General features: G+C 59.9%; 3 protein-coding genes across 4 annotated transcripts; all 3 read left to right on the top strand.

Moving 5' to 3' along the window:
• The first annotated feature begins 370 nt into the window (after positions 1-370).
• On the top strand, positions 371-5,293 carry TRIM65 (tripartite motif containing 65). The gene is made up of 6 exons (XM_029057087.2): positions 371-825; positions 2,422-2,517; positions 2,679-2,912; positions 2,999-3,167; positions 3,370-3,435; positions 4,529-5,293. Exons 1-6 carry the CDS (start codon positions 427-429, stop codon positions 5,107-5,109), a joined length of 1,545 nt encoding a protein of 514 aa, XP_028912920.1. The 5' UTR covers positions 371-426; the 3' UTR covers positions 5,110-5,293.
• A 2,717-nt stretch (positions 5,294-8,010) lies between these two features.
• On the top strand, positions 8,011-13,687 carry TRIM47 (tripartite motif containing 47). The gene is made up of 6 exons (XM_029056716.2): positions 8,011-8,720; positions 10,335-10,430; positions 10,558-10,788; positions 11,185-11,383; positions 11,799-11,873; positions 12,278-13,687. The coding sequence occupies exons 1-6, from the start codon at positions 8,058-8,060 to the stop codon at positions 12,913-12,915; spliced, it is 1,902 nt and encodes a 633-aa protein (XP_028912549.1). The 5' UTR covers positions 8,011-8,057; the 3' UTR covers positions 12,916-13,687.
• Positions 13,688-16,683: 2,996 nt separating this feature from the next.
• On the top strand, positions 16,684-25,221 carry WBP2 (WW domain binding protein 2). Of its 2 annotated transcripts, none has more exons than XM_029056845.2 (8): positions 16,684-16,785; positions 20,326-20,434; positions 21,554-21,689; positions 22,385-22,477; positions 23,222-23,362; positions 23,482-23,604; positions 23,959-24,035; positions 24,299-25,221. In XM_029056845.2, the coding sequence occupies exons 1-8, from the start codon at positions 16,727-16,729 to the stop codon at positions 24,350-24,352; spliced, it is 792 nt and encodes a 263-aa protein (XP_028912678.1). In that variant the 5' UTR covers positions 16,684-16,726; the 3' UTR covers positions 24,353-25,221. The 2 variants fall into 2 exon arrangements, with proteins under 2 accessions (XP_028912678.1, XP_028912679.1); XM_029056846.2 differs by lacking the exon at positions 16,684-16,785 and adding an exon at positions 17,482-18,006.
• Positions 25,222-25,228: the final 7 nt, after the last annotated feature.

The following is a 25,228-nucleotide window of genomic DNA, read 5'->3' as shown; positions in this document are numbered from 1 at the left end:
TTAAGCGCTATGTGCAGGGCACTGTGCTAAGCGCTGGGGTAGACACAGGGGAATGAGGTGGTCCCTCGGGGGGGCTCCCAGTCTTCACCCCCATTTTCCCGATGAGGTGACCGAGGCCCAGAGAAGCGAAGTGACTGGCCCCCAGTCACCCAGCCGACAAGTGGCAGAACCGGGGTTCGAACTCAGGCCCGCTGACACTGAGCCAGGCTGCCAGGGGGCCCACTCCATCACCTGGGATCCCCACAGCGCTTGGCACGTAGTAAGCGCCTAGCAGCTCCCCCCGCCATCCCGGTGGCGAGGGAAGGAAGGAAGCCGGTCCTTTCCCCGGCCCTTTCCCCGGCCCTTTCCCCGGCCCCCTTCGGGCCTCCATTTCCGCCCCCGTTGTCCGTTTTTTCGGGCCCGGCTTCCGGTGGAGGCGGCGAGAAGATGGCGGCGGTTCCCCTGGAGGAGCAGCTGGTGTGCCCCATCTGCCTGGAGCTGTACGCCGAGCCGGTGACGCTGCCGTGCGGCCACAGCTGCTGCCGGTCCTGCATCGAGGATCACTGGGCCCGGCGCGGGGAGGTCACCGACTGCCCGGCCTGCCGGGCGCTCTTCTCCCGCCGCCCCGACCTGTGCAAAAACGTGGCGCTCTGCGACGTGGTGGAGGCCGTGCGGGCCGGTCCTTTGACCTCCGACCCCGCCCCCGGGGCCCGGTGCCCGCGCCACGGCCGGGCCGTGGAGCTCTACTGCCAGACCGAGCGGCTCTGCGTCTGCTGCGCCTGCACCGTGCACGTCTGCCGCGGCCACCGCCGGGCCCTGCTGGAGACGGAGCGAGAGGCCCAGCAGGTGAGCGCTTACTACGTGCCGAGGCCCCCGGTCGGCCCCATTTGACGGATGAGGTCGCCGAGGCCCGGAGACGCCCCCGCCCGGCTGACGAGCGGCGGAGCCGGGATTCGAACCCGTGACCTGTGACCGCTTTCCACGCTGCTTCATCATCACGGTGGTGCTTCTTAAGCGCTTACTCTGTGCATCATCATCATCATGGTGTTTGTTAAGCCCTTACTATGGGCCGAGCGCTGAGGGGGTAATAATAATCATGATAACGGGGGTATTTGTTAAGCCCTTACTATGGGCCGAGCGCAGAGGGGGTAATAATAATCATGATAACGGGGGTATTTGTTAAGCGCTTACTATGTGCCACGCACAGTTAATTATAATGATGATGGTGCTTGTTATGCCGTTACTATGGGCCAAGCGCTGGGGTGGTGATAATAATCATGTTAACGGGGGTGTTTGTTAAGCGCTTACTATGTGCCACACACTGTGGATCATCATGATGATGGTGTTTAAGCCGTTACTCTGGGCCAAGCGATGGGGTGGTAATAATCATGATAACGGGGGTATTTGTTAAGCGCTATGTGCCACGCACTGTTGGTCATCATCATCGTGGTGTTTGTTAAGCCGTTACTATGGTCCAAGCGCTGGGGTGTTAATAATAATCTTGATAACGGTGGCATTTGTTAAGCGCTTACTATGTGCCACGCACTGTTAATCATCATGATGATGGTGCTTGTTAAGCCCTTACTATGGGCCAAGCGCTGGGGTGGTAATAATCCTGATAACGGTGGTATTTGTTAAGCGCTTACTATGTGCCACACACTGTTGATCATCATGATGATGGTGTTTGTTAAGCACTTAGTATGGGCCAAGCGCTGGAGTGATGATAAGCATGGTAACGGGGGTATTTGTTAAGCGCTTACTATGTGCCACACACTGTTGATCATCATGATGATGGTGTTTGTTAAGCACTTACTATGGGCCAAGCGCTGGGGTGGGTAATAATAATAATAACGGTGGTATTTGTTAAGTGCTTACTATGTGCCACGCACTGTTAATCATAATGATGGTGCTGGTTAAGCCCTTACTATGGGCTAAGCGCTGGGGTGGTAATAATAATCATTAGCAGATACCACAGTCATTTCTCGTTACAGTTACTATTATTACGCTGGCCTCTCTCCCCCCTCTATCCATCCTCCACCTCCTTGGCCGGCTTCTAGGATCCCCTGCTAGTTGACTGTAAGCTCCTTGAGGGTAGGGATCATATCTACTTAGCAATCAGTGGTATTTATTGAGCGCTTATTGTGTGCAGAGCACTCTGCCAAACACTTGGCAGAATACAGTACAACGGAGTCAATAAACGTGTTCCCAGCCCACAGCGAGCTTACAGTCTAGGTATTTATTAATATAAACGACAGACATGGGCATAAAAGCCACGGGGCAGGGAAAGGGGATGAGAAACGGGAGCGAGGCAGGGTGACGGAGAAGGGAGTGGGGGGAGAAGAAAGGAGGGAAAGCACCTTGGAGGAGATGGGCTTTCAGTGAGGCTCTGAAGGGGGAAAGTCACCGTCGGACGGTCTCGTCCTCTGGCCTCGGCCGGCCCAGGAGCACCTCAGGGAGAGCCTGGCGGAGAGCCGGAGGCAGGTCGTGGCCGCTCAAGATCGGCTCCACCAGTTGCAGCGGCAGAGTGACGGGATCGAGGTACCGCCGTTGCCGAGGCCGCCCGGGTCCCCTCCCCACCTCCCCCCATTTCCCGGGAGGGGAACCGAGCCCCCCGCGCCCCCACCCCAGTCGCCCGGGAAAGGGACCGCCGGCCCCCCCGCCCCCCATCCCGAGGCCCCGCGGCCGCCCCGTCTCTGCAGGACTCTGCCTCTACCCTGATCGTGGCCGTCACCAACAAGCTGTCCTCCCTGCTGCGGGCCCTGGAGGCCTGGCGGGAGGAGGTGCTCTGGGACCTCACCTTGGCTAAGGCCGCCGCCCTGGGCCAGGCCCAGGACAACCAGAACCGACTTCGGGACCACCTGGACGGCCTGGCCCGGTACCAGCAGCAGATCGAGATGCTGCTGGCCTGCCCCGACCACGTCCGCTTCCTCCAGGTACCTGGGGGCTGGGGGGAGGGGGCGGGGCCGGGGAGGGCTGAGGTCCATGCGGGGGCTGACACCGTCCCATCCCGGGGCTTCAGGAGTCGGTGCGGCTGGCGGCCCCGCCGGCCCTGGCTGCGCTGCCCCCACCTCAGTGGGACGAGGCCGGCCTGCGGGAAGGACTGGAGGCCGTGCTGGCCCAGCTCTCCCGACTCCTGCTGCACAAGGACCCCCAGCCCCCGAGCCCCACTCCCGCCGCCAGCCCGGAGGGTAAGGATGACTCTCGCCCACCTGACCCTGGGTCCACAAGTGTCCACTGAAGGACCCTTCTGCTTCCTTCCCCTACACACCGGGCTTGTGATTGCTGGCCAGCCATCCCCCTCCTAACATAACCAGTCCCTGCTGCACAGGGGGTGAGGAGGGGGATCAAGCAGCTGTGTCCCCTCACCCCGGACCCGTGCTTTGCCCACAGAGACCACCAGACCTACCCCGCTGTCCTCGAGCCCACAGTGCAGACAGAGGAGAGAACTTCAGAAGAGTAAGAGCGCGGGATGATGGTGGGGGGGAGGGACGACAGCTGGGCCGGGAGTCAGGGGTCTGCACGGCCCAGCCCGCCCGCCCCCCTTGGGGGCACCGCTGCTTCCGGGGCCGCTGGGCCTTCCAGAAATGCTGAGGGGACTTCTGTGCCTGCCTGAGGTGGCCCTGCAACCTACCCTTCCCAGGGTTGTCATTCCCCTGCTGTGCCAAGCTTGCGAATGTGTTTCCGTGTGTGTTTGCGCCTACCTCTGCCAATGTGTGCATGTGTATGTCTGGGTTGTGTGTGCGTACACACTTTCCCCCTCCGGCGCTCCAGTAATCCTGGGGTCCCCAAAAAGGGCTGGGGCAGGTGAGGGAGAGGAGTGGTTCCCCCAGCCCAACCCTGAGGACCGACCAGTGGGCAACGTATGAGCTGGGGAGTCGGGAGACCCGGGCGGCTGGAGACCCGGGCCCGGGTCCCAGCTTTGCCCCGGGACTCGTCACGTCACGTCACATCCCTGGGCCTCCGTTTCCCCTTCTATAAGACGGGGAGAAGATCCTCCTTCTCCCTCCCCCTTTGACTGAGAGCCCTGGATGGCCGCCGTCTGTCCGATCTGATTACCGGTCGGTCGGTCGTATTTAGCAAACACTGAACTAAGCATTTGGGAGAGTGTAGTACAACAGAATCAGCAGGTATGTTCTCTGCCCATAAGGAGCTTACAGTCTCGAGGGGGAGGCGGACATTAATATGAATAAATAATTTATGAGATTTAACTTAAAGAGATGTACGTAAGTGCTGTGGGGTTGGGAGTGGGGTGGGACGGATATCCCTTGCATCGGCCCCAGCGCTGAGCACGGAGTAGGTGCATCACAGATCTGAGTGACTAACGAGCCCCGCGGTGACCGGAGACTGTTCATTTATTCATTCAGTCATATTATGGTGCGCTTATTATGTGCAGAGCACTGTACTAAGTGCTCGGGAGAGTCCTGTAGAACAAGAAACAGACGCATTCCCTGCCCACAAGGAGCTTACAGCCTCGAATGAGGTAACTAGTGGAGCATCTTGCTGCCCCGCGCACCCCCCCCCAACACACACCCGTGTCTCCTCACGCTAGATTACCGCAACCTGACCTTCGACCCCGACACGGCAAACCGCTACCTGGCCCTGTCCTGCCAGAACCAGCGGGCCTCGCACGGGCGCAGGGCGGTGGAGCGAGGCCCGGGCGGGGACGGGGAGCGTCCCGGCCGCTTCGAGCTGTGGCAGGTGCTGTGCTCCCAGAGCTTCAAGTCCGGCTGCCATTACTGGGAGGTGCGCTTGTCTGACCACGCCGTGGTGGTGGGCGTGGCCTACGCCGAGCTGGAGAGACGCAAGCGGGGCCACAACCCCAACAACATCGGGCGGGGGCCCTGCTCCTGGGGGCTGCAGGTGCTGGAGGACCGCTACGAGGCCTGGCACAACGGGCAGAGTCAGCAGGTCCCGGAGCCCCGGGGCCCGCCCACGCAACGCCTCCTGGGCGTGGAGCTGGACATGGCGGCCGGCTGCCTGTCCTTCTTCAGCCTGGAGCCCCAGACGCAGCTCCTCCACTCCTTCTCCGGCTCCCTGTTCACCAAGCCCCTGCACCCCGTTTTCTGGCTGTGCGAGGGGCGGACCGTCACTCTGTGCCAGCTGCCCGAGCCCCCCGCCGGCCCCGTGTGAGCGGCCCCCCGGGCTCCGGCCTCGACTCTGGGCCCGGTCCCGGTTCTTCCTCCTCCTCCTGGGGCAGATCTCTGCCTCGGTTTCCCCGGGGCAGCTGTCACAGCGCCCCACCCCGCTGTGTACGATCGGGTCGGGGGCTCCTAGAAGAAAGAAAACAAGGCCCTGTTCTGGGCTTCAAATTACATTGCAGCCTCTTTCTGTCTCTCATTCCAGATGGAGAAATGCTGGGGTCAAAGGGCAAGGCGGAGGGGGCGGTGAAGAGGATTGGGTGGGGAAGGGACGAAGACTGTGAGCTCGCTGAGGGAAGGGAACTGGTGAATACCAGTAATATACTGGTATATTTACTGGTGGTAAATTCCGTTGACCCGAGTTGGAGGGTTGGGGGAGGAAGGTGGTCTGAGTGAGAGTGGTCTGCAGTGGGTGAGGGACGGGGTTTGGAGGGTTGTCTGTGGGGGCGGGGGGGTGAGGCATTGGAGTATTTGGGGCGACAACTGTGGAGGGAGAGGCCCCCCTCTCCCCTGCAGGACCTTGTGGGGCCTGTATCCCCCCATCTCCCGCATCACCCCAAACTCTTCCACCCCAGAGGGGCGGGAGCGACGCCGTGGCCCCAGGAGACTGGATTCCTCCCCTGCCTCCCTATATGACAGAGGCACCTGGGGGGCTTGGGTAGAGGCACTGGCCCGCAGACCACCCCCCTTCCCGAACGGACACCCCCTCCAATAGAGAAGCAGTGGGGCTGAGTGGCCTGGGAGTCAGAAGGACCTGGGTTCTAATCTTGGCTCTGTCACTTGGCTGCTGTGTGACCTTGTGGAAATCACTTCACTTCTCTGTGCCCCGCTTCCCTCATCAAGTAAAATGGGGAATTAGACTATGAGCCCTATGTGGGGCAGGGGCTGTGTCGGACCCAATTAGCTCGTATCAGCCCCAGTGCTTAGTATAGTGCCTGGCACCTAGTAAGCACTTAAGAAATACCACCATTATTCAGCGTGGCTCAGTGGAAAGGGCCCGGGCTTGGGAGTCTGAGCACCTGAGTTCTAATCCTGGCTCCGCCACTTGTCTGCTGTGTGACCTTGGGCAAGCCCCATACCTGCTCTGTGCCTGGGTTACCTCATCTGTAACATGGGAACGAAGACTGAGCCCCACGTGGGTAGGGATTGCCTCTGTTGCCGAATTGTACTCTCCAAGCACATAGTACAGTGCTGTGCACCCAGTAAGCCCTCAATAAATACGATAGAATGAATGAAGGACAACCTGATCACCTTGTATCTACTCCAGTGTTTAGAACAGTGCTTGGCACATAGTAAGCGCTTAACAAATACCATAATAATTATATAATAATACTACAAGATCATCAGGTTGGACCCAGTCCCTCTTCCACTTGGGGATCAAGCGCTTACCATGTGCCCAGTACTGAGAAGCAGCGTGGCTTAGTGGAAAGAGCACGGGCTTGGGAGTCAGAGGTTGTGGGTTCTAATCCCGCTCTGCCACCTGTCTGCTGTGTGACCTTGAGCAAGTCACTTAACTTCTCTGTGCCTCAGTGACCTCATCTGTAAAAATGGGGATTAAAAAAATGTGAGCCCCACGTGGGACAATCTGATTACCCTGTATCTATCCCAGGGTTTAGAACAGTGCTGTGCACATAGTAAGTGCTTAACAAATACCATAATTTTTTTTTTTTAATAAACGCCCAAGTGAGTACAATAAAACAGTCGGTAAACATGCTCCCTGCCATTTAGACTGTGAGCCCGTTATTGCACAGGGATCATCTCTGTCTGGTGCCGAATTGTACATTCCAAGCGCTTAGTACAGTGCTCTGCACAAAGTAAGCGCTCAATAAATACGATTGAGTGAAGAACGAGCCAAAAGTATGGAGAGGAAGACCCACGATAACATAAATAAATTATGGAAAGGGAGGTAAGTGCTGTGGAGCAGAGGAAGCAATCAGAAACGGATAGATAAATGAAGTCGTGTGTAAAAAGGGAAGACAGTCATTTCGTAATTATGGTGCAGCGTGGTTTAGTGGAAAGAACACGGGCTTGGGAGTCGGAGGACATGGGTTCTAATCCCGCCTCTGCCCCTGATTAGCTGTGTGCCTTTGGAAAAGTCGCTAGACTTCTCTGTGTGTCAGTGACCGCATCTGTAAAATGGGGATGAAGACCGTGAGCTCCACGGGGGACAACCTGACTACCCTGCGTCCACCCCAGCGCTTAGAACAGTGTTCGGCACATAGTAAGCGTTTAACAAATACCATCGTCCTTATGACGAGAAGCGGCGTGGCTTCGTGGAAAGAGCCCGGGCTTGGGAGTCGGAGGACACGGGTTCGAATCCCGGCTCTGCCACTTGTCAGCTGTGTGACTGTGGGCAAGTCACTTCACTTCTCTGGGCCTCAGTGACCTCATCTGTAAAACGGGGATTAACTGTGAGCCTCATGTGGGACAACCTGATTACCCTGTAACTACCCCAGCGCTTAGAACAGTGCTCGGCGCATAGTAAGCGCTTTACAAATACCAACGTTATCATTAATCCCGCCTCTGCCCCTGATTAGCTGTGTGCCTTCGGGCAAGTCGCTAGACTTCCCTGCGTCTCAGTGACCGCGTCTGTCAAATGGGTTTGAAGACCGTGAGCCCCCCGTGGGACGACCTGCCTACCCTGTACGTCCCCCAGCGCTTCGAAGAGTGCTCAGCACACAGGAAGGGCTTAAGAAACGCCCCGGCCAGCGTCAGGAGGCCCTGGGACGGGGGCGGGGGGACGCCCGCGAATCCGTCGTGCCTCCAGGCCGCCGGGGAGGAGGGCCGGTCCTCCGGGAGGGAAACTGAGGCCGGGGCGGGGCGGCGGGGGCGGGGCCGGGGCCGGGAAGGGGCGGGAAGGGGCGGCGCCGGCTCGCTCGGGCCCCTCCGGGGCCGGCGCAGAGCGGGCGGAGCCCCCGGCCGGTCCGGACCGTCGCGGCCATGGAGGCGGGCGGCCCCTTCATCTGCCCCATCTGCCTGGAGCTGCTGCGGGAGCCCGTCACCCTGCCCTGCGGCCACAACTTCTGCCTCGCCTGCCTGGACGCGCTGTGGCCTCACCGCGGGGCGGGGGGCGCCGGGGGCACCGGGGGCACCGGGGGCACGGCCCGCTGCCCCCTCTGCCAGGAGCCCTTCCCCGACGGCCTGCAGCTCCGCAAGAACCACACCCTGTGCGAGCTGCTGCAGCTCCGCCACGGCCCGAGGCCCTCGGCGCCCAGCGACCCCGAGGAGGGCGAGGGCGAGGAGCCCCTGGGCCGCCGCGCCGCCTGCCCCGACCAGGGCGAGGGCGAGGGCGAGGACGAGGAGCCCGTGCCCTGCGACGCCTGCCCCGAGGGTGCGGCCCAGCCGGCCGTGCGCTCCTGCCTGCCGTGCCTCGCCTCCTTCTGCCCGGCGCACCTGGGCCCGCACCAGCGCAACCCCGCGCTGCGCCACCACCGCCTGGTGCCCACCCTGCGCCGGCTGGAGGACAGCCTCTGCCGCCGCCACCTGAGCCCTCTGGACCGCTACTGCCGCACCCACCGCCTCTGCCTCTGCGCCACCTGCGCCCACCAGGACCACCGAGGCCACGACCTGCTGGACCTCGACCAGGAGCGCGCCCTCCAGGAGGTCAGCCCGGCCCGGATCCGCTCCTTAAGCGCCGGCCGTGTGCCGGGCTCCGGCCCGAGCGCCGGGGGAGATCCGGGGACGTCGGGTGGGCCCGCGGTCTTCGGCCCCGTCCGTCCCACCTCGGTCTCGCTCCGGGGTCGCCGGGGCGCCGAGGAGTCGCGCGACTCGCCCCGGGTCGCCCGGCTCGTAGGTGGCAGAGCGGGGATTAGAACCGGCGACCTCTGACCCCTAGGCGCCCGGCACCCGCCGCCGGCCTGAGAAATGCCCCCGCCGCTGGGGGGGGTCCCCGGGCGGGGACCAGAGAGCCGGGGCGGGTCGACGCTGGGCTGTGGCAGCAGGTTAACAATAACGCTAATAACGCGGGAGTTTGTTAAGCGCCGACTGTGCCGGGCACTGTTCTAAGCATACGGGGCAATCGGGTGGTCCCACGTCAGGCTCACGGTCTTCGTCTCCATTTGACAGATGAGGTCACCGAGGCGCCGAGAAGCGAAGTGACTCGGCCAGAGTCACCCGGCTGACGGGTGGCAGAGCCGGGGTTAGAACCCATGGCCTCTGACTCCCGTGCCCGGGCTCTTTCCCCTGAGCCACGCTGCTTCTCTGGGGACGGTCCTTCACCCGCCCCGGGCTCAGCCGGCTTCTCCCCGACGCCCCGCTGGTCGGCCCGGGCTGCTGTGGGCCCCGGTCGCAGCCCCGAGCTTTCCGGCCGTCCGCCCTGCCCAGCCTTGAGTCCGAAGCGGGGCGGGTCTACAGATGGGCTCTGTCCAACCGTCCCCGGGGGCCCCCGGCGGGGACGTGTGCGCCGGCCCGCCCCCAGTTTCCTTTGGCCCCGGGCCCGGCCTTAGCGTCTCCGGCCTCAGGATTTTCCGCCTCCCCGCCCGGAGCAGTTGACTCACGCGCCCCCGGAGACTTGCTGGGAAACCCACCCTGGAACGAGGGAGGGCCCCATAGGCGGTGACCGAGGAGGGCGGAGACCCCGCCGGACAGCCGGCTTCCGGCCGCAGCCATGCCCCTGCCTCCGACCCCGGCCCGGCCAGAAGACTCCCCTTCGAAGTGGCTCCGTCGGATGGTTAGAACACGGGCCTGCACGGCGGTGAGGGACAGAAGGACCCGGGTTCTTCTCCCGGCTCCGCCACCTGCCTGCTCTGTGGCCACGGGCAAGTCGTTTAGCTTCTCTGGACCTCATGACCTCATCTGTGAAATAATAATAATGATGATGGTATCTGTGAAGCACTTACTGTGTGCGAAGCACCATTCTGAGCCCTGGAGGGTACAAGGTGATCAGGCTGTCCCACGTGGGGGGTCACAGTCTTCATCCCCACTTTAGAGATGAGGGAACTGAGGGACAGAGAAGCGACTTGCCCAAAGTCACACAGCTGACAAGCGATGGAGCCACGACCCCTGACTCCCAAGCCCGGGATCTTTCCACCGAGCCACACCGTGAGCCCCACGTGGGACAGGCAGAATCGACAAAAGATGGGGCAGCCCCCATCCCCGGAAATGTCAGCGGCCAGTTAGCTGGCCCCGGGGCCTAGGGGAGGACCGACGGTAGGCCAGACGGAGAGCCGCGTTCTAGGAGAGGGGTGGTGATGGGCCGGGCCCTGCCTCTGTCCGCAGGCCGAGCGGCCGCAGGTCCTGAGCGCCGCGGAGGAGCGGCTGGACGAGCTGGGCGCCGGCATCGCGCAATCCCGGCGCACAGTGGCGCTAATCAAGGTGAGAGGCCGAGACCCCCCCCGCCCTCTTCCCCCCTTCCCCTCCCCACCGCGGGCGGGTCTGGTGGGGAAGGGGGGCAAGGTTGGGCCAAAGCAGCATCCCGCCCCCCCATTCCCACCCCCTGCAGAGCGCTGCCCTGGAGGAGCGGGAGAAGGTGAGCCGCATGTTCTCCGAGGCCTCGGAGGCGTTGCAGCGCTTCCAGCGGGAGGTGAGCGGCTTCATCGAAGAGGGCGAGCGCGCCATGCTGGGCCGGGCGCAGGAGGAGCTGCGGCGCCAGGAGGACCAACGCGCCCGGCTGAGCCGGGCCTTACGCACCCTCCACCACGTGCCCGAGGCGGACACCGTCGGCTTCCTGCGGGTGGGCCCGGGCCCTGGGGGTGGAGCCTGTTGGCAGGGATGTGGGGGGAACCCCTTGGCGAGGGTGGTGGGGGATGGAGGCTCCCTGTTGGTGGGTGGGGATGAGGGTTGACCATGTTGGCGGGTGCAGATAATGGTGGAGCCTTTCGGGGGGCGGGGGAGTGGGTGAAGCTGGTTGGGGATGGGGGCCAAGATGGTCGGGGGCTGGTGCTGGAAATATCGGGGAGTGTAATGCTGGGGGCTCCCGCCCCCAAGGGGTAGAGCGGGGCAGCAGCAGCAGCAGAAGCATTTAAGAGCCTATCGTGTGTCGCAACACTGTGCGAAACGCCAGGGTAGACACAAGATACCCAGGTCGGACCCGGTCCCGGCCCCGATGACTGGTGTTTCCCTGGCACAGGAGCTCCTGGCGCTGAGGTTGGCTCTGGAAGAGGGTCCTGGGCCTGGGCCCGGCCCCCCGAGGGAACTGCACTTCACCAAGTCAGCCCAGGCCGTGCGGGCAGTGCGGGATCTGCTGGTCACCGCCTGTGCCCGGCACTGGGATCAGCTGCAGGGGCGGAGCGAGGACGAGGAGGACCCCCCCAAGCCGGGGACCGAAGGTGGGTGTCTCCCCGCAGGTGACTCAGCTGCTCCAGTGCCCCACCCTCAGTCCTGCGTCGCCTCTCCCCCGACCGCATGGCTCCTGGCTGGGAGCAGGAGTTGGAACCATCCCCCCTCCACCCCGCCCTGCGCAGGCCCACAGAGAGGGTGGGGTCGAAACGTCGCCTGTGGCCAGCGGCCCAGTCCCCGCTGGTCGCGGGACTGGTCTGGCACGGGGGGGGGGGGGCGTGTACCGGGCCGGCACCCGGCCTTCCGTACCCCCAGGACGTCGGGCACAGGAGAGTGGCCGTCCGAATGGGCGCGGACACCGGGAGCGGAACCGGGGCTCACGAATGAGGTGCCGGCCCGGGTACGGAGCGGGCCCCTCCCGTCTCCCCCGGTGGGCCTGAGCCATCCTCTTTTGCATCCCTACAGGGGAGGCTGACTCCCAAGACCCAGACAGCTCCAACAGCCTGGAGTGTGAGGAGGCCCGAGATTACTTCCTCAAATGTGAGCGGCTAGAGGATGGGGGCTGGGGACTTGGGGCAGGAGCTGGGGCACGGGGACTGGGGTCTCCCCCGCCTTGCGCTCTGGAGCCAGAAAGCACGCAAGCTCCTGCTGGCTCCGTTTCCAGGCTGGCGCATCCCCTCTCTAACCCCTGCTCTCCCAAGCACTTAAGACAGTGCTCGGCATGCCGAGCCTAGCCAATCGGTCAGTCGCGCAGTGCCGTTCGCTGCGCCCTTAGGTTCTTAGCGCTGTACTACGCGCTGCCCTCTAGGAGCTTCCAGTCTAAGTCCCTTCGGGGCGGGTGGGGACCACCTCGGTGGGTTTGGGTGGGGTGCCCGGCCCCGTAGGCAGCAGGTCGTGACCCCGGTTCTGGTCTGCTCTCCCTCTCCCCCGCCCCGGGCGGTCAGTCGCCTTCATCGTGGACCTGGACAGCGACACCGCAGACAAGTTCCTGCAGCTGTTCGGGACGAAGGGCGTGAAGCGGGTGCTGTGTCCCGTTGCCTACCCCGAGTCGCCCACGCGTTTCGTCCACTGCGAGCAAGTGCTGGGCGGGGGCGCGCTGGACCGCGGCACCTACTACTGGGAGGTGGAGATCATCGAGGGCTGGGTGAGCGTGGGGGTCATGGCCGAGGACTTCTCTCCCCGCGAGCCCTACGACCGCGGCCGCCTGGGCCGGAACCCCTTCTCCTGCTGCCTGCAGTGGAACGGCCGCAACTTCTCCGTCTGGTTCCACGGGCTCGAGGCGCCCCTTCCCCAGCCCTTCTCCCCCACGGTGGGCGTGTGCCTGGAGTACGCGGACCGGGCCCTGGCCTTCTACGCCGTGCGCGATGGCAAGGTCCAGCTCCTGCGGAGGCTGAGGGCCTCCCGGCCCCGCCGGGGCCCCCCGCCCTCCCCGCTCGAAGCCTTCCAGAGCTGCCTGGACAGCCACTTCGGCGGCCTGTTCTCCCGTCGGCTCAAGCCCGCCTTCTTCCTGGAGAGCGTGGATGCCCACCTGCAGATCGGGCCCCTCAAGAAGTCCTGCATCTCGGTGCTCAAGAGGAGGTGACGGGGGAGTAAGGGGAGCGGGGAAGTCTCTGCCCTGCCCGACCGGGACTCCTGACCCTCTGCCCCTGGCCCTGCCCAGGGGCCTCTGGGGAGGTCTCTGTTCTTCTTCCCCGTTAGCCAGCCGGGAAACTTCCCCGGTGCTTTTCAGAGCCCCCTCAGGGAGCAGGGGGAGGTAGCGGCAGGAGCGGTCACCCCGTGTCTTTCGGTGATGCTCTCTTAGACTCATTTTTCTCGGGAGAGAAAATCTGCCGGCCTCCCCCTACCTCACTGCCGGGCTCCCCCTGGAGCAGAAGACGCCCCCGATTCCCCCCATCCTCTTCTCCTCCCCCCACCCCCCCCCATTCAGGACGACAGGGCTTCTTAGGGGTCATCCCGGCCTCCGGCCTGCTCTCCCCACTCCCTTCCCTCCATTGCTGCAGCTGGCCCGAAGGGGCCGTGTGTCTCCCCCACCCACACCGGGGGGGCTCAGCCCCGCATCGCTGCCGTCCTGGACCCTCCCGTCTCCACGTCCCCCACTCCCCGCAGCCCCCGGCCACAGTGTTCTGAAACGGTCTCCATGAGGGCCAGAATCAGGCCGTAACGTTTCCCCGGGGGCTGAGGAGGATCTCGGGGTCACGGGCACAGAACATCATGCCCTGACACAAGTATTCCCCACCCCTCACCTCCTTGCTTTCTCAGTCACTTGCCGGGGGGGCGGGCGGGGACGAGTGGGATACGTGGCCTAATTCGTCTGGGTGTGCAAAGTAACTACAATAAAGGGTTGGATTATGGGCCTGAGGGTCGTCCTTTCCTCAGCCTTCCGGTTCTGTGGCCTGAGTTAATTACGGGAGGGTCCAGAAGGCGGTCCCCCACGCTCCGCGCCCCCCCCCCCCCCCGGGCTCCACACCCTTCTGCTGCAACCACTTGCTTTGCTTTTAAAAAGGAAGATTTTATTTCCCACATTCGAGACCAGAGCGGAAGGCGTGGGCCAAGCCTGGGGTTGGGAGCCCAGAACTCTTCCCTGGTTGTCCCGGTTCTGTTCCCGCTTCTCCCCATCTTTGGGCCTGGGCTGAGAAGAGGCCCCCGGGCCACTGGGCAGCCAGCTCCGGCCCACAGCAGACACAGAGGGCTTTTGAGCCTGGGCCAGGACAAAGGCAGAGCTGTGCTGAGCCAGACAGGGAGGCTATACAAGTCCTGACGGCTCCCTCAGTAAAGGCTAAAAATAGCCCCTCCCTCCCACACCCTTTTCCCCCTGAAATGGGGTTGTTTTTTCCGGAGGTGGAGGGGCCCTCTAGCTCCTTGCCACGTTGTTGTTTTATGCCCCGAGAAGCAGTTCGGTCTAGTGGAGAGTGCCCTGGCACGGCAGTCAGAAGGACCTGGGTTCTGATTCTGGCTCTGCCCCTTGTCTGCCCTATAACTGTGGGCTAGTTGCTTCACTTTTTTTATGGTATTGGTTAAGCACTTAATATGTGTCAGGCACTGTACTAGGCGCTGGGGAAGATGATGGAAGGTGATGAGGTCGGACCCAATCCCTGTCCCACATAAGGCTCACCGTTTTAATCCCCATTGTGCAGATGAGGTAGTTGAGGCACAGAGAAGTCAAGTACCTTACCCAAGGTCACACTGCAGACAAGTGGCAGAGTACTTCTCTGCACCTCAGTTTCCTCAACTGTAAAACAGTGATTCAATACCCATACTCCCCAACACTCTGGGCTGTGTCCAATCGCATTATCTTGTTCTCTACACCTCAGTGCTTAGTATAATGCTTGGCACTTAGTAAGCCATAACAAATGCCACAGTGATTATTTTTACGAGGTGTCCCGGTCCCTGTATGCGGCATGGAGTGGAGAGGGGCTGCCTTCATCTCCCCCTGATCCCTCTCCCATTCCCAGTTCCTTGGACCTGAATATTTACCGCTTTCTGCCGGGAGTGAGGTTCCCACAATAGCCAAAGAGGTTTTTGTGCCCGTGCCCTGGGAAACTGGAGCTAGGCCTTTAGGACTACAGAAACTCTGCCAAAAACCACAGGGGTCTGTGGGAGGAGGGAAATGGTCTGGTTTTAAACTAAATATCCTCCTTCTGGCCAGAGACAGCTCACATTGTCCAGAACTGGATGCTTAGAAGCAGCATGGGCTAGGGCAGAGAGCACAGCCCCAGAGCGAGGAGGGGACCAGGGCTCTAATCTCGGCTCCGCCACTTGCCTCCTCTCAGATGAGTTACTTAATATCTCTGTGCTTCTGTTTCCTCATCTATAAAATGGGGATTCAATTCCTGTTAGACTGTGAGCCCCATATGGGACAGAATCTATTGTCTGAAGGGACTGTGTCGTATGTAATAATAATGTTGGTATTTGTTAAGCGCTTACTATGTGCAGAGCACTGTTCTAAGCGCTGGGGTAGACATAGGGGAATCAGGTTGTCCCACATGGGGCTCACAGTCTTCATCCCCATTTTACAGATGAGGTAACTGAGGCCCAGAGAAGTTAAGTGACTTGCCCACAGTCACACAGCTGACAAGTGGCAGAGCCGGGATTCGAACTCATGACCTCTGACTCCAAAGCCCGTGCTCTTTCCACTGAGCCACGCTGCTTCTCTAGCCACGCTGCTTCTCTGTACATCTGCGCTAAATTACACTTGGCAGATAATAGGTGCTTAACTATTATTATTATTACTTCCTTGGCCCCAAGGACCAGGGAATAATAATAATATTGGTATTTAAGTGCTTACTATGTGCAGAGCACTGTTCTAAGTGGTGGGGTAGATACAGGGTCATCAGGTTGTCCCACGTGAGGCTCACAGTTAATCCCCATTTTCCAGATGAGGTCACTGAGGCCCAGAGAAGTGAAGTGACTTGCCCACTGTCACCCAGCTGACAAGTGGCAGAGCTGGAATTCGAACCCATGACCCAGGGAAATGAGAGTCCTGTGTCTCCCGCTTAACTGGACACTCCTCTAGGTCCGGGATTGAATCTACCACCACAGCCGCACTCCCCCAACCACCCAGTTCTGTACAAGCGGGCAACTCCCCGGCCCCGGTGGGTGCCCAGGACAGTGCTCGGCACACAGTAGGCTCCCAGGAAATGCTGGGGATCCGTCCCTCGGGCGCGGGCGACGACTCGTCAGCCTGGGGGAGGGTGGCATGGGTGGGTGGATGGGGGGCTTTCAAGGAGGACGGCGGGGAGGAGGATGGGGAGGCCTAATGTCAACCTTGATTAGACTGTAAGATCGTCAAAGCGCAGGGACTGTCTCTATCTGTTAATAGTAATAATAATAATAATGTTGGTATTTAAGTGCTTACTATGTGCCTAGCACTGTTCTAAGCGCAGGGGTAGATACAGGGTAATCAGGTTGTCCCACGTGAGGCTCACAGTTAATCCCCATTTTACAGATGAGGTCACTGAGGCCCAGAGAAGTGAAGTGACTTGCCCGCAGTCACACAGCTGACAAGTAGCAGAGCCGGGATTCGAACTCATGACCTCTGACTCCCAAGCCCGTGCTCTTTCCACTGAGCCACGCTCGATCTGTTACCGATTTGTCCATTCCAAGCGCTTAGTCCAGTGCTCTGCACATAGTAAGCGCTCAATAAATACTATTGAATGAATGAATGAGGCCTCAAGTCTTGCCCCGGGCGCGTGGCATGCCGGGACTGGTAGTTGGAGGTTGGCGAGGGGCAGCGTCACGTGACGCGAGGTGGCGGGGTCGCGCGCTCTCTCTCTCTCTCCCCCGCCCCCCGCCCGCGCGCGCGCGGCGCTGTCGATTGGTCCGGCCGTTGGGGCGTCCTCGCGGGGGCGGGGGAGGGGAGGGGAGCGGCGCGCAGGCGCAGTGCGCAGCGGGCCATGGCGCTCAACAAGAACCACTCGGAGGGCGGCGGAGTGATCGTCAACAACAGCGAGAGGTGAGAGGGCCGCGGAGGGAGCGCAACGCCGGCCTCACCCGGGGGGAAGGAGTCAGCCCCCACGAGGGGGAGGTGGACGACGAGGGAGGGAGGATGGAGGAGGACGAGGAAGGGAGGAGGAGGGGGGATGGAGGAGGAGGGAGGATGGGGGCAGATGGAGAGGGAGAGAGATGGAGGAGGACAGGGGAGAGATGGACGGGGGGAGGGTGACGAGGAGATGGAGGAGGAGGGAGGAGGAGAGGGAGATGGAGGGAGGGAGGGTAAAGGGGAGATGGAGGAGGGGGAAATGGAGGAGGGAGGGAGGACGAGGGGGAGATGGGGGAGGGAGGAGATGGAGGAGGACGAGGGGGAGATGGAGGAGGGAGGGAGGACGAGGGGGAGATGGAGGAGGGAGGGAGGACGAGGGGGAGATGGAGGAGGGAGGGAGGACGAGGGGGAGATGGAGGAGGGAGGGAGGACGAGGGGGAGATGGAGGAGGGAGGGAGGACGAGGGGGAGATGGAGGAGGGAGGGAGGACGAGGGGGAGATGGAGGAGGGAGGGAGGACGAGGGGGAGATGGAGGAGGGAGGGAGGACGAGGGGGAGATGGAGGGGGGAGGGAGGACGAGGGGGAGATGGAGGAGGGAGGGAGGACGAGGGAGGAGGTTGACGAGGAGATGGAAGGGTGAGGGAAAGATGAGAAAAGCCCAATTAAGGAGAGGGGCAATGGGGAGGTGGGGCTCACTGACACTCCCCACTTTCCAGTCAGTGTAACGGGCCACCTGCCCCTCGGCAGCCCGGCACCCCCATCACACGTGAACAGCGCCCCGGGGAGCCAGCTGGTAGGGGGTCGGGAATGAGTGCGAGGCAGAGCCCTGCCAGCCAGAGCTCAGCTAGGCCTCCGCACCGGCTGGGCCCCCGGCCCTCTCCCTCCCCTCCTGCCACCGCTCTGGCCTGGTCCGAGTGCCCATCTGCTGCGTCCTTGCCCAGCGGCCTCGCCCCCGTGCCATCCCTCCCGCTCCCAGAGGACAGGGAGAGACTGGTCCTTGGGATCGTGAAATCAGAGAAGGCCCCGATGGCCCAAGGCGGATCGAGTCCCTCCTCCCTGTGCCCGGCAGCCCATTAAACACAAGCCACCAACGTTGGGGAACGGTTCCAGAGATGGTATTTTCTTCCCTCTTGCAAGTCACGGGACCAACGACTGGGGCATAGCTTGCCTCCGACCCTGTCACTTATGTATAATGTATATATCTCTAATTCTATTTATAATGATGCCTGTTTACTTGTATCGATGTCTTTCTCCCCCACTCTAGACTGTGAGCCCGTTGCGGGCAGGGATTCTCTCTCTCTATTGACTGTATTGTACTTTCCAAGCCCTTAGTACAGTGCTCTGCACACAGTCAGCACTCAACAAATATGATTGAATTGAATTAATAATAATTGTGGTACTTTTCAATCTTATTTGTTGAATGCTGACTGTGTGCAGAGCACTGTACTAAGCACTTGGAAGGTAAAATTTGGCAACAGAGAGTAACAATCCGTACCCAGCAACTTGATAAGCACTTAGTGTGTGCTAAGCGCTGGAGTAAAACAAGATACTCTGGCTGGACACGGTCCCTGTCCCACATGGGGTTCATCATCTATGAGGGAGGGAGAACAGAGATTTTATCCCCATTTTACAGATGAGGAAATGGAGGCCCGAGAAGTGAAGTGACTTATTCATTCGATCGTATTTATTGAGCGCTTACTGTGTGCAGAGCACTGTACTAAGCATTTGGAAAGTACAGTTCAGCAATGGAGACAATTCCTGCCCACAGTGGGCTTTCAGTCTAGAAGGGTGGAGACGGCCCTCCTTTAGACTGGCAATCAATCAGTGGTATTCATTAAACTCTTACTGTGGGCAGACCCCTGTACTAAGGACTCGGGAGAGGACATTACGACAGAGTTGGTAGATGCATGCACCGCCCACAATCTTGGAGAAGCAGCGTGGCCTAGTGGAAAGAGCCCAGGGCCTGGGAGTCAGAAGGACCTGGGTTCTAACATCGGCTCTGCCACTTGACTGCCGTGTGATTTTGGGCAAGTCACTTGACTTATCTGTGCCTCAGTTACCTCATCTGTAAAGTGGGGATTACGACTTTGAGTCCCATGTGGGGCACGGACTGTGTCCAACCCGATTATCTTGTATCTACCCCAGTGCTTAGTACCGTTGCCTGGCACCTGGTAAACACTTAACAAATATCAGTTTATTTCAAAAAGGGAACTTATAGCCTATAAGAGGGGGAGAGAGACATAAATGTAAAGAAGTAAATTACGGATAGGGTCATGAGCACTGTGGTCCAAGCATGCCTCAGGGCTTAGTACAGTGCTCTGCACACAGTAAGTGCTCAATAAGTGTGACTGACTGAAAATAAGGGGAAATGGGAGGCTTGTTTCCTTGGGTTCACAGTTGAGGTTGTTTATAGAGGGGCCAGTTGCTGAGCTGTGAAAGGTGGTTAGAGGGTGAGCCTCTGTTTTGAGAAGAGGCCTGTGAGAGTCACTGCCCCGACTCCAATCAATAGTACTTATTGAGCACTTTTTGTGGGGGGTGTAGAGCTCTGTATTAGGAGCACTTGGGAGAGTACAACTGAATTACAAAGATCCCTACCCTCATGGAACTAAACAGTCTACTGAGGGCAGAGCTCTGTCCTGAGCCCTTGGAAGTGTACTTACTGTAGTTAATAAGGACCATGCCCTTAAAAAGCTTCCAGCCTATTATGTGCAGAGCACTGTACTGAGGGCTTGGGAAAATGCAGCCAAAGGTGTTGGTGAGAACCCAAGTGCTTAAGTGATGAGGAAGTGCTGAAGAAAGGGGCAGGTGAGGTGTTTTCGAAGGGGGAGAAAATGAAAGAGAAATCAGGGAAGCCCCCTGGAGGAGCCCTGCCATTTCCCCTGTCTGAATGTCCGCCTCCTCTAAACTGTAAGCTCCTTGTGGGAAGGGATTGGGTCTACCAACTCTATAGTATTGGACTCTCCCAAATGCTTAGTAGGGTACCCTGCACACAAAAAGCACTCAATAAATACCATTGTTTGATGGGGCTCCCCAGGTAATCCAAATCGATGGAGAATTCATCTGTAATTTATTTAAAGTAATGTCTGTCTCCCCCTCTAGAGCGTAAACTTGTTGTGGGCAGGACATGTGGGCAGTAAGCACTCAATAAATACGATTGAATGAATGAATGAATGAATGATTGGTTGATTGATGTGATTTCAAAGGGGCTTGGAAGATGGGGAGTCCGGCAGGCTGTCAGAGGTGCAAGGGGAAGGAGTTCCAGGCAGTAGGGAGGACGTGAGCAAGAGGTCCTTGGCCAGAGAGACCAGAATGAAGCACGTGAGGGCTCCAGAGGAGTGGCGAGAGTGAGCTGGAGTGTGGTGGGAGAGGAGCAAGGATAAGTAGGAAGAAGAGTTTTCTGCCTAATACGGAGAAGGTTGGTGGGTAACCATTGGAGGTTTTTGAGGAGTGAGATCATGTTTCTGAATCACCTCCTGAGGTCCCTTCCCCCTCCCCCACCCCCTCTGGTTACAGCGTTCTCATGACCTCTGACCATGTGGAGGTGACGTTCAGCGACATGGAGCCCATGCAGGATGCCTTCAGAGGGGCCAAGAAAGGCAGCCTCTTCCTGACCCCGTACCGAGTAAGTAGGGGACGCCTTCTCCGCCCGAAGCTCGGGGGATCCTCCAGGCCTCGAGGTCTGGGGGCTCTGCCAGGGTCCTGGGAGCCCGGCGCCCACCGGCCTTTGGAAGAGCTGACCTGGCCACTTGGCTGCTGTGTGACCTTGGGCAAGTCACTTCACTACCTTCGGTTCCTTCATCTGTAAAATGGGGGTTCAAGAGCCTTTCTCCCTCCTGTGTAGACCGGGGACCCCTAGTGGGACATGGACTGTGTTCAACTGGATCGTTTTGTATGGTCTTCTGAGCTTTGAGTACAGCGCTTGGCACGTAGTAAGTGCTTAACCAATACCACAGTTTATATTATTATTATACTTATTATTCCAAGCCAGGACACAAGGTGCCTGCAGCTCTTTGGTGGGCACAGGTCCAGGCCAGGGAATTCTTCATTGCAGGGTTAGAGAGGAAGCTTTTTGTGGACAGGGAGGGTGTCTCATGAATTTCTTGTACTTTTGCTCAATACCAGTCAATAATATTTAGTGAGCACTTACTGTGTGCAAAGCACTGAACTGAGTGCTTTGGGAGTGTATAGTAGAGTTGGGAAATACAGTCCCTGCCCTCAAGAAGCAGCATGGTTTAATGGAAAGAGCATGGGCTTGGGAGTCAGAGGACCTGGGTTCCAATCCTGACTTAGCAGTTTGTCTACTGTGTGGCCTTGGGTAAAGTCACTTAACTTCTCTGTGTCTCAGTTACCTCGTCTGTAAACGGGAATTAAGACTGCGATCCCCTTGTGGGACATGGACTTTGTCCAACCTGATTAGCTTGCATCTACCCCAGCACTTAGTATACTGCCTGATGTATAGTAAGAGCTTAACAAATGCCATTTAGGAAAAAAAAAGTTAGTGAGACTCAATTCCTGCCCAGAAGGATCTAACAGTCTAGGGGATGGAGGCAGACATTCAAATAGATGGCAGATCTGGACATAAGTGCTGTGGGACTGAGGGAGACCACTCTAGCAGGAAAAAGACCACTGTTATCTCTCTTGCCCTTCACCGGGTGGTGGGTCTGAGGCCCGGAGACCGACCAGCCCTGCTCTGCCTCCTCCTCTGACTCTCCCTTGGACTCTCCCTCGTCTTTCCTTGCAGGTTATCTTCGTGGCCAAGGGCCGGGACCCCCTGCAGTCATTCATGATGCCATTCTACCTGATGAAAGACTGTGAGATCAAGCAGCCCGTCTTTGGCGCCAATTACATCCGAGGGACAGTACGGGCTGAAGCGGGAGGTGGGTGGGGCCGCAGTTGAGGAGGGAGGTGGGTGGGATCGTACCTGAATTGGGAGGTGGGGGAGGTCTGGACCAGAACGGGGAGGTAGATGGGGTGTGAGCCAAAACTCTTGAGTTGTGTGGGATGTGAGCAGAAGAGGGAGGTGGATGGGATCTGGGCCAAACGGGGGAGTTGTGGGTGGTCAGAGCTGCAGTGGGGAGGTGGGCAGGGTCTGGTGATCCCGGGCCAGCAGCCTGGAGAGACCAGCCTGTTGTTGGGTTGAGCGTGGCTGGGCCTCAGCTGGTGGCCAGGTCCAGAGGGGTCCCACTGGGGGCAGAAAAGGGCCAGGGGGGCAGCGGAGGGCTGGAGCCTGGCTTGGCGCTGTAGGGGGCTGGGATCAGAGCCCTGGGCCTTTCTCTTTGGCCTCCTTAGCCCAGAGAGGACTTGTGATGTCTGGGGCACGGCCTGGAAGACCTCCCCTCCGCCCCCGGTCTACCCTAATCGGGGTCGGGGGAGATGGAGGACCCAGGCCTCTTTCTTGGAGGTTCGGGAACAACTGGGGACCCGGGTCTCTCCCTGGGAGGTTTGGTGGAGACCTGGGCCTCTCCCTGGGGGCTTGAGGGAGACCAGGGACCCAGGCCACTCCCTATAGACAGTCTATTTTCTTGGTTCAGGCCCCCAGCATTCGTTTCCTCTTTTTTCCCCCCCCGCACAGGAGGCTGGGAAGGGTCGGCGACCTACAAGTTCACCTTTGCGGCGGGAGGCGCCATTGAGTTCGGGCAGCGCATGCTGCAAGTGGCGTCTCAAGGTAGCGAGCCGGGTCTCCACCTCACCAAGTCTGGCAGCCTCCGGAGGCGCCGAGCCCAAGGGTCTGAGCCTGGGGAGGGTGGGGGCGAGCACGCGGCATCGCACATTTCCTCAGCAGCCACCCTCAGATTCCCCCATGGGGTCCTTTGGGGCGGGGTGGGGGACTTCCCCGTTCTCTGACGGCAGTCACCATCGTTACCGTGTAGATTCGACGCTTACTCTAGACTAAGCGCTGAACCGAGTGCCGGGGTCGAAGCGGTGGGATTGAGACGGAGGGAGAGCAGGGATCTCCCCCACCACTTCACGGGATGGATGAGGGGTCTGAGACCCAGAGAAGTGAGATGAAGTGACAGGCCCCCAGGTCAGGCGGGCCTGGGAGTCAGAGGACCTGGGTTCTAATCCAGCTCCTCTATGTCTACTGTGAGACCCTGGGCAAGTTACTTCACTACTGTGTGCCTCAGTTCTCTTCTCTGCATAGTGGGGATGAAGACTGTGAGTCCCATGTAGAACATGGACTGTATCCAACCTGATTAGCTTGTATCTACCTACCAGTTGGTACAGTGTCTAGCACATAGTAAGTGCTTAACAAAAACCATTTGAAAAAAAACAAAACCAAACAAAAAAAAGCAGCGGGCCAGTGGCCAGGCAGAGACCTGAGCCCAGATCTCCTGCCGTGCTCCCCCCGCGGGGCAGCATTGACCCAGTGGCTAGGCACGGTGGCTAATGGCCAGTTCTGTTTCTGCAGCTTCCAGAGGGGAAGTTGCCGGTGGAGCCTACGGGTGCTCCTACCTTCCCAATGGGGCCTACGCCGTCTTTCCCCCGCCGCCAGCTGCCAATGGCCTGTATTCCAACTCCCCTGGCTATCCGTACCCACCACCCCCACCTGGTGAGTTTTGGTGGGGAGGGGCGGGCGGGGAACCCGACCTCTGGGTTTCTGGGCTGGGGGTGGGGGGTAAGGTTGGGGTCTGGGAGCGCCAAGGTGATGGGGGTTGTCTGGTCGTGCAGAGCTGTACCCAGGGCCGCCTCTGACCGCGGGGTTCATGGCACCCCCACCACCTCCGTATCCCGGGCCGATGATGCCCCCTGCCAGTGACCAGGGCGGCCCAGACCTCCCCTCCACCCCTGCAGGTAAGGATCCTCCCAGTGGCAGGGCCGGGGGCCCCGATGGGGATGGGCAGAAAGTACCTCGTCCCTCTGTGCCCCTCCTTCTCCCTCTTCTCTCTCCCCACCCCCGACTCCTTCCATCTATCTTCGGTAGGGGAACGGGGCACAGCAGAAGTCATGATGGGTCGGGGTGGGCAGAAGGCATCTTATCCCTCCATGCCCTCCCCTCCTTGCCTCTTTTCCCCATTCCTTCCTTCCCTTCATCTTTCCCTCACCCCATTCTGGGCCCATAAGGCAGGAGGAGGGAGCTGCAGCTGGGGTACAGGGTGTGTGTACGTGTGTAAGTGTGCACACACATGCGTGTGGGTGTTTTCACAGCGGAAGCCAAAGCTGCAGAAGCAGCTGCCAGTGGCTACTACAACCCTGGAAACCCTCACAATGTCTACATGCCTCCGGTGAGTGGGTCCATAATCACCTTGGCACACCCTGGGCTTATTTTCCCAGACAGGGCTCTCCTGGGCTGGCATGCCCCGGGTGAAAGGCGTGCCCTTCGGGCCAGGCCAGCAGTGGGGGTGGTTGGCGGGAAGCCCAGTCTGTGAGAACAGAGGAGAGCCAGCTCCTTTGGCATTCCTGGTGTTCGTAGGGAGGGCAGGTGGGAAGCGAGCAGAGCACTCTGGGAAGTTCCTGCTTGATTCCTGTTGTTTTCTCTCTGCTCTAGGACCAGCCTCCACCTCCTCCCTACTACCCGCCAGAGGACAAGAAGACTCAGTAATCGGGCGGCTGGCACCTTCCATGGCTGCCCGAGGGCTGAGTCCGGAAAAGGGGGCATCGGTCCGGGGCCTGGGTGTGGTCTGTAGTGGAGGGAAAGGAGAGGAAGGGCCAGGGCAGGTGGGCAGAGCTGCCTCTTCCAGGACTATCCCTTAAGTTTCCCTCAGGAGACGGGGTCTCTCTCCATGCCGCTTTGGGATCATGCCCCGCCGTGCCCTGCCACACCGGCCTTCCCCTCAGGTGGGTTCTGGCTTCTCCAGAACCTAATGGAGGAGTGGTGAAATGTCCAGAGCCTGGTGGGGGACCTGGGGTGATTGGGGAGGGACCCCCCCCCCCAACTTCCTCTTCATCTGCCCCCACCCCCAACCCACTTGAGTTATCTCACTTCTGTGTCCTAGCCCGAGACCTAATGTGGTCCTCAAAGCGTTCTGGTCTTGGCCCCCAACCCTGGTGGGGCCCCGGCTCTTGTCTGGATCACTCACTCTCCTGTCCTCTCCTTCCCCCCACCCCCTCCCCGTGCCTAACACTGATCTCCGAAATGGTTCCCACCTGGGTGTGCTCTGAGATTTACTCCCTGCACCTGGGGCTCTCACCGGGTGCTGCTCCCCAGCTGTGACTGCCGGCCCGGCCTCAGGAGAAGATGCTGCTGCAGCCCCCTCCCCAGCCTAACCCCTCACTCCCCTTGGCTCTCTCCCCCCCACGGTGAGCTTCCAGGCTGATGGGCCCTGCTGGGGTTCCCTGGGTGGGTCAGAGCCAGCTATTTAAGAGAACTCTTTATTTATCCCCCAGATTCCCAGTTAATATATGAATGCGAAGCGTGCCGCACTCTGTTTGCCGAAGCTGTGACTCAGTAAATAACGTTGCTGCTACTGACCCTCCC

Source organism: Ornithorhynchus anatinus, unplaced genomic scaffold (genome assembly GCF_004115215.2).
Source record: "Ornithorhynchus anatinus isolate Pmale09 unplaced genomic scaffold, mOrnAna1.pri.v4 scaffold_264_arrow_ctg1, whole genome shotgun sequence".
Classification (NCBI taxonomy): domain Eukaryota; kingdom Metazoa; phylum Chordata; class Mammalia; order Monotremata; family Ornithorhynchidae; genus Ornithorhynchus; species Ornithorhynchus anatinus.
This window is presented reverse-complemented; position numbering and strand designations above follow the sequence as displayed.

Coding starts and splice junctions, on each gene's coding strand:
- TRIM65 (XM_029057087.2), top strand. CDS start 427: ATGGCGGCGGTTCCCCTGGAGGAGCAGCTGGTGTGCCCCATCTGCCTG. Junction 826..2,421: donor CGGAGCGAGAGGCCCAGCAG/GTGAGCGCTTAC, acceptor CGGCCGGCCCAG/GAGCACCTCAGGGAGAGCCT. Junction 2,913..2,998: donor ACCACGTCCGCTTCCTCCAG/GTACCTGGGGGC, acceptor CCGGGGCTTCAG/GAGTCGGTGCGGCTGGCGGC.
- TRIM47 (XM_029056716.2), top strand. CDS start 8,058: ATGGAGGCGGGCGGCCCCTTCATCTGCCCCATCTGCCTGGAGCTGCTG. Junction 11,384..11,798: donor CCCCAAGCCGGGGACCGAAG/GTGGGTGTCTCC, acceptor GCATCCCTACAG/GGGAGGCTGACTCCCAAGAC. Junction 11,874..12,277: donor CCGAGATTACTTCCTCAAAT/GTGAGCGGCTAG, acceptor CCGGGCGGTCAG/TCGCCTTCATCGTGGACCTG.
- WBP2 (XM_029056845.2), top strand. CDS start 16,727: ATGGCGCTCAACAAGAACCACTCGGAGGGCGGCGGAGTGATCGTCAAC. Junction 16,786..20,325: donor ATCGTCAACAACAGCGAGAG/GTGAGAGGGCCG, acceptor CTCTGGTTACAG/CGTTCTCATGACCTCTGACC. Junction 20,435..21,553: donor TCTTCCTGACCCCGTACCGA/GTAAGTAGGGGA, acceptor CTTTCCTTGCAG/GTTATCTTCGTGGCCAAGGG.